This window comes from Vigna unguiculata, chromosome 1 (assembly GCF_037176805.1).
Source record: "Vigna unguiculata cultivar grain cowpea cultivar isolate G323 ecotype 2 chromosome 1, ASM3717680v1, whole genome shotgun sequence".
Taxonomy (NCBI): domain Eukaryota; kingdom Viridiplantae; phylum Streptophyta; class Magnoliopsida; order Fabales; family Fabaceae; genus Vigna; species Vigna unguiculata.
In genome coordinates this window covers 1,466,455-1,479,862 of record NC_140792.1, presented here as the reverse complement: position 1 = coordinate 1,479,862, position 13,408 = coordinate 1,466,455, and the positions used below count along the sequence as shown (strand labels likewise).

At 31.8% G+C, this 13,408-nt stretch overlaps 2 protein-coding genes across 4 annotated transcripts; one reads left to right on the top strand and one right to left on the bottom strand.

The window, feature by feature from the left end:
• Positions 1-545: 545 nt before the first annotated feature.
• Positions 546-5,931, bottom strand: LOC114174206 (small RNA degrading nuclease 1-like). Of its 3 annotated transcripts, none has more exons than XM_028059034.2 (13): positions 5,600-5,931; positions 5,449-5,490; positions 4,633-4,815; positions 4,474-4,557; positions 3,043-3,111; positions 2,814-2,954; positions 2,580-2,696; positions 2,432-2,501; positions 2,215-2,315; positions 1,811-1,951; positions 1,610-1,717; positions 1,331-1,435; positions 546-1,220 (listed from the first exon to the last, which is right to left on the bottom strand). In XM_028059034.2, exons 1-13 carry the CDS (start codon positions 5,609-5,611, stop codon positions 879-881), a joined length of 1,515 nt encoding a protein of 504 aa, XP_027914835.1. In that variant the 5' UTR covers positions 5,612-5,931; the 3' UTR covers positions 546-878. The 3 variants fall into 3 exon arrangements, with proteins under 3 accessions (XP_027914835.1, XP_027914992.1, XP_027914915.1); XM_028059191.2 differs by having other exon boundaries at positions 5,620-5,931; XM_028059114.2 differs by having other exon boundaries at positions 5,449-5,931.
• A 3,706-nt stretch (positions 5,932-9,637) lies between these two features.
• On the top strand, positions 9,638-12,541 carry LOC114185571 (BTB/POZ domain protein). Its single transcript, XM_028073771.2, has 2 exons — positions 9,638-9,803; positions 11,188-12,541. Exon 2 carries the CDS (start codon positions 11,543-11,545, stop codon positions 12,410-12,412), a length of 870 nt encoding a protein of 289 aa, XP_027929572.1. The 5' UTR covers positions 9,638-9,803; positions 11,188-11,542; the 3' UTR covers positions 12,413-12,541.
• Positions 12,542-13,408: the final 867 nt, after the last annotated feature.

Below are 13,408 nucleotides of genomic sequence, written 5' to 3'. Positions count from 1 at the left end.
ATGTCTGCTTAATATTAAAATAAGCACTGCATAAGTTTGGAGGAGATACTTAAATGAATTTGTTATAAAAAAATAATAATAATGTTTATTATAAATATGGATTTCCTAAAAATAGTTTTTTTCATTACATAAATAACTTTCTTTAATATTAAAATATCGTGTTTATTGATAAAAGAAGCTTTGAAAGTCTTTATGGTGTTAACCAACTAAAATAATTTTATTTGAGCTTCTTGTAACATTAGAAGCTCTGATGCTTTTGATAATTTGTTTCATAAACTCCATTATAAGCTCATCTAGCCATATTTATTCATTTTGATAAGATTTAATTAATAATTATCCTGACATAAAGCACAAATAAAAAGTAAATTGAATAATATTAGTCTTCCTCTTCTATATGCATGTTTTGTTTTATATTCACTCACTGGTATAATTACTGGAATAAGTCATTTGTACTAACACTAACGGATTACTGCTACAGTAGAAAAAGAAAACGAAATTATTACAGCATTTGAGAGAATTGATTTAAGAGAGAACAGTGAAATAGATGTCTCCAAATATTTAAAATAAAGCTAACAATTTATAATATTAGCTGAGTTTTCTTAGTATGAAGGAATGTCAGTAGAACATACATAATGTCAATAGAACATACATATATAATTAAAAATTCATCGGTACACTTGTTCATCCTTCGAGAAATATTTAAATCCAAATTTGGACTGAAAGACAACAACTTTTGGAACTTCAGTAATTAACCTGACAACTAAATATGAATGTCTCAAAACTGCACGGTTCCCGGAACCGATTTTCAAGAAAATTGCCATAGATGCTGAGGAGCATCCCTTCAAACAATCCAGTATTTCATCTCCTGGCTAGACTTTTTACTTTCTTCGCTTATTTAAAGAGGCTACCATTTTATGCAGCGTGGATATTTCAAAATCTTTTTGTGTCAGCTCTTTCTTCAATGATTCGATCTCCAATTCACTTTGCTTTAATCTTTGATTCAGTGCTTCAATCTCTTTTAAATGGGCATCCTCTTCAGTGTTTTGATCTATCTTTGCTTTCTTGGAAACATCAACTGCCTCATCCGTTTGTAAAGCCCTCTTATTAGATTCAGTCTGGTCATTGGGTTCATCACTTGCCATTTTCCGAACATATAGAGTGACAGGCATGACTTTACTTGACAGTAATGTTACAAGTTTCTGTGGACGCCCTTGATTATCCTAAGATAAAGTAATATACATAGTATGAAATAGATCAGCAATCTCAGAAAATAAATGTCTTTCAGTGACTGCAAAATTAGTTTATCATATATATATATATATATATGTACCTTTAACAGGATTCCTTGGACTTTCTCAAAGGCATCATCAGCCTCTTGTGTATTTTTAAAAACAGCTAAGGCAGAATAATGTCTTCCTGGACCTTTCCTGTTAGGCTGCAACAGATGCATCAGATCTCAAACACAAAATGTAACCCAGTAAAAGACCTCCAACAAGATTACCTTGAGACAAAACTAAATGTTTTCAAATTGAAGATATTCACACTATTTAAATAATTACAAATGAACCTATTCACTAGAACATTGAGATAGCCATGAGAGACACACTACCTGCAGTTCTGTTCTGAATTCTCCAGGAATAATGGTATGCAGTGCTTCAGTGTTTAAGGTATTTGGTATCATGTGAAGAAAAAGCTTTGCTGTCTCATTTTCTGGAACCTAAAACAATATGACAGTGATAGCATTCATCTTTAGTCGCCAATCAACATGATTACAACGACAAGAATGCTTAAGATGTATATGTCCGCTTACACGCTCTTGAGCCAGTGAAATTGGAAATTCCTTATCAACGCCATGTTTGATCTTTGCAAGAACCAGCTTCATAGCTGCACGTGCATCATCTAGACAATTATGTGGAACACCTTTTTCCCGAACAGCACAACCCAAAACAGCCTGTCACAACAATTGGTGATAAACTATAAATCAAAAATCAATATTTGCCATTTCTGCGTTTATTCTTCCATGTTGCTATAATTTTCTTGGGCAAGCCTGGATGATGAAAAAGATCTTAAATTTCAAGATATAAACTAGCACAAGTGCACAAGAAACTTTGCATCCAAAACAACATGATTCCTCCAAAAGAGTGACTATGTGACCCTTTCTCATAATGGAGATAACCTTAATTTTTGCATATAAAATATTTGCCACTTTGGTACCTGACACAAACCATTCAAAGAAGGTCTTCTGTGCATAGACCCATTCACGGATTGGAAGATATAGGAAGTGTCAATGACTCTGACATGATCAAGCTTCAGCACTGCAGACAACTTGTATTAGTAAATAAATTAGAAGCGCTAGTCCCTTAATATACTCAAAATCTAGCAGTAGGTTTAAAAACAGACCAAAGTAAACTAAAACGTTTATCAAACTTACCATGTAGATCATTATGCAAGCTGTGTCCCACTAATATTGTTCCTTTTGATAACAACTTCTTCAGGGATTTCTATGGAAGCGCAAGACATATCTTCATTAGGCACATGAAAGACTATACAATAAAAGAACAAAGAAACCCACAAAACACCTGTATATCAGCCAATGAGCAAGTCACTGCCTCTAGATCTTGAGAAGAGATACCAGTGATCTCTGTTCTGTAGTCCACAATTTTTTTGTTGGGTTTTACGAATTCATTCAGCTTGACCTGAAAAGTTCTGAAAATTATCTATCTATAATCCCGAAAAGGAGAATAATTTTAAAAACAATTATGTGAAACCATTTTTTGGGAGGCTATGCGAAACGAGGAGTGTACATAAATTACCTCTAAATTATGGTCCACCACACAGACTTTAACTACCGCTTCTGTCCCATCTTCACAAAGAACCATTTCACAATCAACAGCTAGCATTGTAGTAGACTTCAACACCTTGGGCTTGTTTTTAACATTTATAACTATCCACCCCTTCAAATCCACATCAAAAGCATAATATATGATATATCAGAATAACTATTGACCCCTTCAAATTCAGGTACAGATGATGTCAACAAACCTCATCAATTGATGGAAATGAATAGTCCAATGGATATAACGGATGCTGCAGAGTTATTTGAACTAGCCTCTGTGCAGCAAACATCAGACTGTTAGAAAATTATAGTATAACTTTTTTTTGTAAATACACATGTCAATGAAATCAACAACATTAATTAAGAAGAAAAAAAATGTGCATACCCATTATCAATTACACAACCCAGTAAGGAGAAAAAGGATAATTATCAGCAAAAGTAACATCAGAATATTTTATTTTGTTGAATCATAGAGATTCAAGCCACTATCAATTGCATTCTCTTCAATTTTAGACTTTAGTTCTACATTCAGATTTGCTAGAAGAAACAAGAAATATTCAACTTGGAAGCTGATATCAAATTGGCATGATGGTTTAAATAAAAAAGAGGAAAAGAATAATTCATAAAAGTATAAATTTAGAAATATGTAAAAATTAATTATAGAAATAGGGCAGAAGATACATGTGAATAGTACTTAAAACCAGTCCAGTCACTAAACCAGTGAAGTTATGGGTTTAAGGTTCAAAGGTTTAACGTGGAGTTCAACCAGTGTCAAACCAGATTCAATAAAATATTATCATTTTATTCTTTTAATATGATAGTACAATATACAAAGTAGTATTAATAAAAAAGATTATATATATATATATATATATATATATATATATTACAAAATTAAAATTTAAACTTCAATTAAATGCATCCTAAGTCATAGCATTAGAAGTTATATATGAAAGCAAGCAAGTATAATACATCGTGTATATATATACACATGTTCTTAGAACTAAAAAATAAAATCCATTAGTAACTACAACTCTCTACAACAGGAAAAACACGTTCTTAGAACCAACAACCTAAACCTCTCAACACACAAGTTTTCACAGTTTTTCAAGTTCATGGCCAGTTTGACCGACTATATCCCGGTTGGAATTTAAATCCATCAGTAACTCAAAAACCAACTACAGCAAAATTATAACTTAAAATAAATCAAGTTTTCATAAACAACCAGTCAAACCTCCCAACCCACTAGTTTTCCCAATTTTCCAGCTCATGCCCAGTTTGACCGGTTTTATCCCGGTTCAAATTTGAACTGCCTTTTAGGAAGACTTCAACCAAACACTAGTTTGGTTCCTGATTCAGTTTTGACAACATTGATTGGAACAATCTCAGATGAAATTGAATGATAATGTTGAATCACTCAAAGAAATAACAAGGATAGGTAGAAAGCCCAAAACACATGCGGTGAGTATGACTTTTACGGAAAGGAAACTCAGTATTTAATAGAAATCTTACAAATGAAAACAAAACTTCATAACTCAAGCAAAATAACATTATTACTTACAACTATAATCCAAGAAAGAAAGTTTAATACAAATCTAAAACAAGATTTTAGCAGAACAACCACCATTAAAACGAACCTGTTCCGGGGAATCGTGGGATTTATCTTTCATCCGCTCCAACAAGTATTGATTTGCATGATGTCGCATGATGTTATCAAAAAACTATACACAAGAAATAAATAAAACTCACATCTTTTGAGTCTATGTGTACATATTTGGTACTGAAAAGTTATTTACCTTCAAATGTTCGTCCTCCGAAAAAGACTTTAGAAATGTTGCCAATAACTCATGGGGTCGCTTTGATGGATCACTCAAATTGGCCCCAAACTTTTTGTCATGACTGTCCAAGAATTCTTTCCAGTCTCCTAGCTTACCCCTCAGGCCTCTCTTTTGTGCCAATTTTACAATATCAGCCAGCACCTACCCATATGGAAGCACTAGTTATATTGTTGGGACAAAGGAGAAAGAAGGAAAGGGAAACAAAAATACTACAAAAGACTGCATCACTATCACCAACAACCAAAGAAGTTGAAAATAATTTTGGCAAACGTACGAATCTAAAACTAAAATCCCTAATTCTATATGAACTGATTCACTAGGTTTATAGCAAATGTAGTTTTTCATCTATTAAATAAGTATTAAAGCATAACCATTTAGTCCAATGATTTCATCACCACAATAACTGTGACAGGAAACACACAACTAAAACCAAGAGTATATACAATACAAATCTTTCTGAGCTGCATTTTAGCAAAACTAAAAGTGTATACGACGACTCTTAAATCCCGTCATCATTTAACATACTCCGATGAAAACTTAGTATCTAGAAGTCACTTTGGGAATCAACTCATTTATGCCAAAACATTCAGCATAGTTTCCCGTAAAAATTTACCACCTAAAATATTCAATTGATTCCACAGCAGTACATTCAAAATACTAAAAGCATCTAAGGAAACTTAAAAGCGAAAAATGCACAAGTTGAATTAATTTTTTCAAAGGCGTTAGAAACAACACAGAACAAACATATTGAAAGCATTAACGAAGGAAGCTTACCTTCTTGTCTGCAGTGTCTATTTTTTCTTCCATATTGAGTTGCTGCGAAGCAGTGTCAAACTCTTTTCAAAACAACTTCCAAGAATATATAAAGCCTGTCTAGGTTTTTATATATGATTAGATTCTGTGTAGAGTTTCAAAAAATTTGTACATGAAAAAGCATATAATAACATTATTGAGCTTCTTTCGTTGCAATCCTCCCAGCGGTGAAAGAGAATAAGCTGACAGATCTCACGGCGGTGGCTTCTCTGTCAGCGGAGAAGCCAACAGAGCTCGCGGCTGTGCTTCTCTCGCGATGCAATCCCTCCCAACGGAAGGGAGAACAAGCGGACAGAATTCACGGCCGTGACGCCTCTTTCGGCAGTTCCTCTGTCAGCGGCGACGTCGTGGCGGTGGCGCCTCTTTCGGCGGCGGCGACTCACACAGTAGCAACGTTGGTGGTGGCCTTGTCACGTACGAGTTTCTTCGTGGTAGTGGGCTGACAATTGTAGTGATTTTTTTTTGTTATTAACCGTTAAAGCCCAATTATTAAAGCCCAATTATTAAAACTCTTACAGCACTCAAAAAATAAAACAAAGGGGTTTAGTTAGAAAAGCAATTGCACCAAAAAAAAAACAAAAAAAGTGACAACCTCTCTTCTACATCTAAAATACACAAATTTTCATTTTTTTCAGCTATTTAAGGATGTACTATATTATTCTAAATATTATGAAATTCAGTTATAAATTTTGAGTAGCATAAAATAATTTTGTGTATGAATATAAATTTTATAAATTTTGTAGGATTTTAGAATCGATATAAATGATATGTTTGATCACTTGTTTAGTTTTTTGTATTATTAAGTTTGTGTTAGAGATTAAAACATACTAAAAAAATGTCTGTTTAAATATTAAAATAAGCCGTGTATAAGTTTTAAGGAGATACTTAAATGAATTTGTTATAAAAAAAATTAATATTTATTATAAATATGGATTTCCTAAAATTAGTTTGTTTTTACATAAATAACTTTCTTTAATATTAAAATATTGTGTTTATTGATAAAAGAAGTTTTCGAGGTACAGATGAAAGTTGTAAGTCAAAACTATGAATGTAGAAAAAGTATAAAGAATCTTAAATTTTTTATATATTCTTTTAAGTTGATTTTTTTACCGTATAACTTATATATCTTTTAATTTCAATTAAGTTTAAATTTTAGTTTATATTAAATTATACACTTAAAATAAGAGCTATATCATTATATAAAAATATTTTTCATTGTCTACACATTTTATTTTTAATTTCACTTTTTAAATAACCTTTTTTATATTAAAATAATCATTTTATTATATGTACTCTTTAACTCTAAGAAAAGGTAAAATTGTGACGCATAAAACAAAAGATTTCCTTCCTCTCCTCTATAGTTGATAAAAATTGTTACCCACTCCCTTTCTTTCCACAATGAAACTCACACATCCTTGTTCCATCCATGAAAATAAATGCCCTTTTCTCTTCATTAAAATGTGTTTCTATTTATAAAATACACAAATTTTCATCCTTATAAGGAAATACAATATTTCATTATCATTTATTATTATTATCTAATAATATTATATAACAATATATTAACAATTTTTAATATCAAAAAATATCTTATAATATCTAATATTTTTTTCTAATTAAATAATTATTCATCAAATTTTATTATTTGAAAATAAATCCTTTAAATTATAATTAACTATTTTATTTTTTACTTCAAATATTTAACTACATTTTTATACTTTTTTATTATTAAAATTTCTACAATTTTCACATCATTTGACACCTACATGTCGGCTTTTCATCACTTAAGGTTATAGTATGTTTGTCCATTAGACTGGTACGTGAAATGAGTTCAAAAGATCGTGAGACAATTCGGTTCATATTCAGTGTGGATGTTGGAGCATTAACATTTTTCCAGTATGGGAAGATCAGGAAAAACGTATTGTGCCCACGGTAAATACTAAAAGTGAAGTGATGTAAGCATCTTTATATACGGAATATAATTGAATAATGACTAATTTTAATGATTAACTTAGATATCAATTTATAAACTAAAAGTTATTGGTAACTAAAATAGTTTATATGAATAAAAAATTAAAATTGGTTTCCATGTTCGTAACTAAATAATTTCAATTATGAATTTGTATTTAAATTGGTTCACTAACATCAGCAATCAAGATTTTGGTTACCAAATAAATTGTTCTCTAGTTAGAAAATTAGTCTCTAAATTGAACTTCAAACATATTTTTATCACTAAATTTGATCATCGTTTATGAATTTTCTTATAGAAATATATCAAAATTCACTTAAAAATATAACTATATAAAACCCACCCCTGATCCTGCGCGAAGTCTCGCCTAGGTGAGCTGAGGTCGCTTAAGCGAGAAGACGATCTCGTCTAAGCGAGCCAGCTTAGCCTGAGCGAGAGTTCGCCCAGTTTTTAATTTTTGCCACTGTTAGAGCCTCGCTCAGGCGAGACTGACTCGCCTAAGCGAGATAACCTATCGTTTGGGCTAGAGTGTCTAACTTGAGCGAGAGTCACTGCAGTGGGACGCTCTATTTTCTGTTATAAAGTATGATATTGTGTGTTTTAGGGTGGTTTTGTGCAATTAGTATCTCATATGCCTGGAATGTCATTATTAACATGTTGTGTGATGGAATTGGATGAGTATGTATCATGAGGAAATGTGTTTGGAATGGAATTTCAAGGGAAATTCATGTGGAATTGTTAGTGTGTGTGTGTGTCTGTGTGTAATGACGTGTGAAATCCATATTGGTTGGTATCTTGAAACTCCAATAATCATTCACGCTCAGATAGAGCATAATGGATTATGTTGTAAGGAGTAGCAGGAGGTCCTAGTCTTTGGACTTGATCAAGTCCTAGACACGAAGGGGACTTACCCTGGGAACGGTCGGGTGAAAACTCTTTGTGTCCAGACTCTGCAGAGTCTGGGAACCGTTGCAGGTGCAAGCCACCAAGAGCTCCAATGTCGCTTACACAATCCAGATATCAAGTCTAGAATTATGCAATTGAGCTGTGTGTTATGATTGATGTTTACATTGTGAATTGTATCATTCATTTTTCTCTCTCAATTCAGTTAGCTTACCCTTTTGTTTTTATGTTGCCTGTGTTTGTAATTTCTCTCCTTTGCAATGATCCCTACGGTTGGTGTGAGCAGAGCCGAGTCCAGATGATGATACCCCTCTGCTGAGTAGGAGATGATTCTTTGCTTGTGGACTGTGTTAGTTTTTGGACCAGATTCTGCTAAGTCTTGAGACTTGTAGTTTAGACCTCCTCCCTTTATTTTCTATACTTGTCAGGAGGGTTTTGTGTGGAAATTTTGGATGATTGTACTAGCTATATATATATATATATATATATATATATATATATATATATATATATATATATATATATATATATATATATATATATATATACTTTTATGTATATCATTGTTATTCCTCTTATCTGCTGTGTTTGATCATGATATAATATTTTATTTGATAGCGTGAAAAACTATTAAATGGGATGTTACAATTTTAATATTTTATTTTGGTTAATAAAAGTAAAAAATTAATATATTTTAATTCAATTTATGAAAACTTTGTTAAATTTGTTAAAAAAAATAATTTTTCTCGTCGGACTTGCTCTTCGTTAAAGAGAGTACTCATGTACATGATTTAACTTTCTCCCTACAAAAAATTATTATAATGAATTTTCAATTGAATTAATAAATAAATCTTCATCTTCACTCTTATTATATTATAAGAAACTTCAACTTTAAATCAAATACAAAAAGATCATGGAAGTTAATGCATATAAGAAGAAAAAAACATGAAAATAAAAGTAATTAATTATTATAATATTGAAACTTTTGTATTGAGATTATTTGGTATTTAAACCTTTTTTTTTTAATTCTCATTTACGCTTGCAATTTTTTTATTGTTTTCTGAGATTCTGTTAAATTCCTTCTTATAATCTTGGGGAAAAAACTTTTCATCTTTAAAAGTTTCTTACAATATAAATTTCTTAAAATTCAACTTTTAAATTTTAGTTATAATATTATAGATCATTAAATCATGTCATCATTTTCTTAATTATGTAGGAATGTTTTATGCAAAATAATCTAATAAACTTCTGTTCAAATAAAAAAAATCATTAAATTATTAAACAGCACTTAATGCATCTCAGTTCTGTATGATTAAAAACTTGGAGTTAAACGACGCAGTATTGTTAGGGTTTTTAATTTCTGGCGATGAAGCTGGTGGTGATATGAGGATAGGAACAAGATGAAATCATGCACTCTTTCTCCTCTGTTTTTTCGGATTGCAAGGTAAATTTCTTGTCCATTTTTTTTTTCTAATTGCTGTCACATGTTGTGTCTTAAAGTCAAAATATCTGCTTTTTCATCTAGCTAAAGACACTCTTTTAGCACAAAGATAATAAATTTTTGTTAGCTTTAAATACTGTGACTTTTCCAAGTCGCAAATTGATTACTTTCTCCTTTATTCATGTATCTATTTTACTTTTTTTTATGTTGTTTTTCTTTTCTTCTCTTTTTTGTTGTTTCTTTCTGTCTGTGTTGCTTTTTGTGTAGTTATGGGTGGTTGATATCTGTTCTCCTAGCTCGAAATTTTCATATCTTTTGGATTTATTTGGCTTTGATGATTCATTTTTTTTAATGGTTTCCGTAGTTGTCTATGTTCCCACTTGAAATGTTCTTTGATATGTTGACAAATGAAAAAAAAAAAAGTCATGGGTGCTGGTAATATGTTTCGGAGAGGCTAGATTCTTGTTGTGTTTTTTACTTTCTATAACCTCTCTTCTCATGAGATAAGCATTGGTATGTGACTGCACACAATAACCATAGGCTCCAGTTCATCTTGATGTTTTATACGATGGACTGAATTTTGAATTCGAAGCTGGCAACAGTGGTTATTGTGCTTCCAACTAGTCATGTAATGGTTATGCTTGTGTGAAGGCAAGTATATATCTATAGTCTAGTCATGTAATGAACCGACCAATTGAAAAATTATGCTAATTGCCCAGAATCAGTCCAAAATGACTTTTGAAAAATGAGTGATCATGTCCAATTGATTAATGACTAGCAGTAGGAATGTAGGTTTAGTTCATTTCAGAGTTAAAGGAATAAGAGAAGTGGGCATCTTAGTGTGTTTATACCTAACTCATCCCTATATAATATGAGCATTGCACCCTACTTATATATTATAACCAGACCTTATTCCTAGTCAATGTGTGATCTCCTACCGCACTGATAGGAAAAAATGGATGTGGGTTAAACAGTTCATCTCCTTTTCCATTTCTAACCACTTTTGTGTGCGCAGAGGGCGTGCAATGGTAAATTTGTGTCTATCACCAGTGGATTATGCCATAGTGAGGAGCTTTTTTCATCAGGACTCATTAGTTTTATGTTAGAGACTGTGCATGTGTTCCTCTGTACTTTCTTGTGATGTGAGTGTGTTTTGTAAACTTTCGTTAATTTAAATACCTTTCTTTTGGTGAGCTATTTTGAATGTAGTTTACAGGAAACTATTTGTTATGTTTTATGTCAATTTGATGTCTTTTCTCGTGCTTGAAAAACGCATATGCACCCTTCTGGAATTTATGCCTGGTTTTTAGTTCTCTGTATCATCCTTATTAGAGGCTTAAATTATTCTGTTGGTTGAAGTGTGATTTGTGTTGTATTGGCATTGCAGTTTGTACATGAATATTTCCAGTTAAGTCTGCATTGTAAGCTTGGCCATGATACTACTATATTGGTGAAAGATTAGTGTGACCTGAGAATTTGAAGGCTACTGCTCCTGCAAGTATTTCACTGACAAATAAAAGAAGACTTCGTATAGATCATTTCATTTCACTGGTTTACATTATGTTTCCATCTCTGACATGCACTTGAGATTAAGACTGTGGTCATGCTGTCCCCAATTAAAGCTATTTTGTTGTAATGAGCACTGCTCTTTGCTGCGAGAGTGTGTATTTTCCAAACATGGAGGTCATGTCTGGATGAACACAGAGGATTACAAAATCTTACTGTAGTATTGAAACAGTTAAATGGCCATGTCAAAAATACCTAACATCAGACCTGGAGATTTAAGCTCTACAAAAGACATATTTGTTTCAGCTGTACGCTTTGCAGTGTCTATTGAGGGACCGTGTTTACCATTTGGAGATGAGCTACGAATCTCTGCTCAAGAACAAGTTGACTTTATGCTAGGAGAAGATGGAGATACTACAATGATCATCGCCGACGGCGAAGTACAATCCGCAGTAACAATGGGTGTGTACAATATCATTCATTCATTTGAAACGGATCTGCGTTCCTTGCTTTTGGACACTTCCCTTGAGCCTGAGGGGGTGTATGATAGGATAATGAAAAGGGTATCTGATCTTGAATGGATGTGTAATGTGCTCCCCAAGATGGATTTGATGAAGAATTTTGTTTCTAACTGGGCTGCAATCTCAAGTAAAATTTTGGTGATCATTGAAGACAGGAAACTTGACCATATCATGTGGGGGCTGAAAGTGAAACTGATAGAAGTAGCATGTAAAGTTTTGGAAGCAGTTGGTTATGGCAGTGTGATTCTTCCAGCTCCATGTCGAGTGCAATTGCTGAAGACCTGGTTTCCATATGTCCGGAAGATGAAGCCATTGCTGGATTCAAAAGCTGTTGAGGAGATTGGTTTTCCTTACAAGATGAGTGAAGATTTGTGCCAGGCCATTGAAGGAGCAATTGTGTCACTGATATTGACTTTGCCATCAAACGATCAAGCAGACATTTTGGCAGATTGGATCAGAAGTAGGGAAATTGGATACCCTGACTTGAGTGAAGCTTTTGAGGTCTGGTGTTACAGAACCAAATCTGCCAAAAGGAGATTAGTGGAAAGTTTAGATGGCCACAGTGATACTGCTGTTAGCCCTTGAGTTTGATTCTAAAATACTAACCTTTTGCCTTTCCTTTTTTCTATAAAAATATATAATTTTGGACAAATTTTGCTTCACCATTGTAAGATCACAATCTTTGATGTCCCATACTTAAATTTGCTTTATGTATCTGTATCTGATACTCATACTCTAGGAAGCATACATATATATAAAACTACGAGAAACATTAAACAGAGATATTGAAGCATTGCCTTTTGGAAAACCAAAGAGGGGAATTGTTCCAGTAATTAGAGATTAATAGGAAGTAATTTATGGTAACCATGTTTTATAGCTTTTTAATTTTGATAATGTTTGAAAATGTGATTTTAATTTGAATATGTACCCTTGATGTTATATATTTATTTTCTAAGAAATTTTATTTGTATCTTAGTTATTTTAAACACAATCCTTCTAAGCCTAGATTGTCGAATAGTAAAGATTACGTGTATTAAAATTTTCTTAATAGCTTATAGAAAAAAATTAAAAATAAACCTTTTGAAATGCTAATTATCTTGTTTATAAGTAAATTTGTAAATGCTAATTAACTTATTTACTTCAATACGAAAATGTTTCTTGCAATTCACTACCCTTTTCATAAGTTGTCATTGATGAGCCAAATTTAATATAATTTTTCAATGTAACTCAATTTTAAATTTAATTAAACTAGATTGATTTTCATTTCTTTTTATTTAGCAATTAAATTATAATTGAATTATGTTGAATTGGATCATCGGAACTTTAGAAGAAAAAAAATATCACCTTTAAAAAAATGCACTAAAATAAATATTTTCAATAGTTATTAACTGGTGACAATATTTATAACACATTTATAAATAATATTAATATGATAAAACATAAATTTATATTTAATAGCATTTTATCAGACAAAATTTATATCATATATTCATTATGCAGTTGAGTTATATTCATCATTTTTGAGATTCATGAACTGGTTATTTAACCAAATTATAGTTATTGCATTAGAAAAATCCAAGT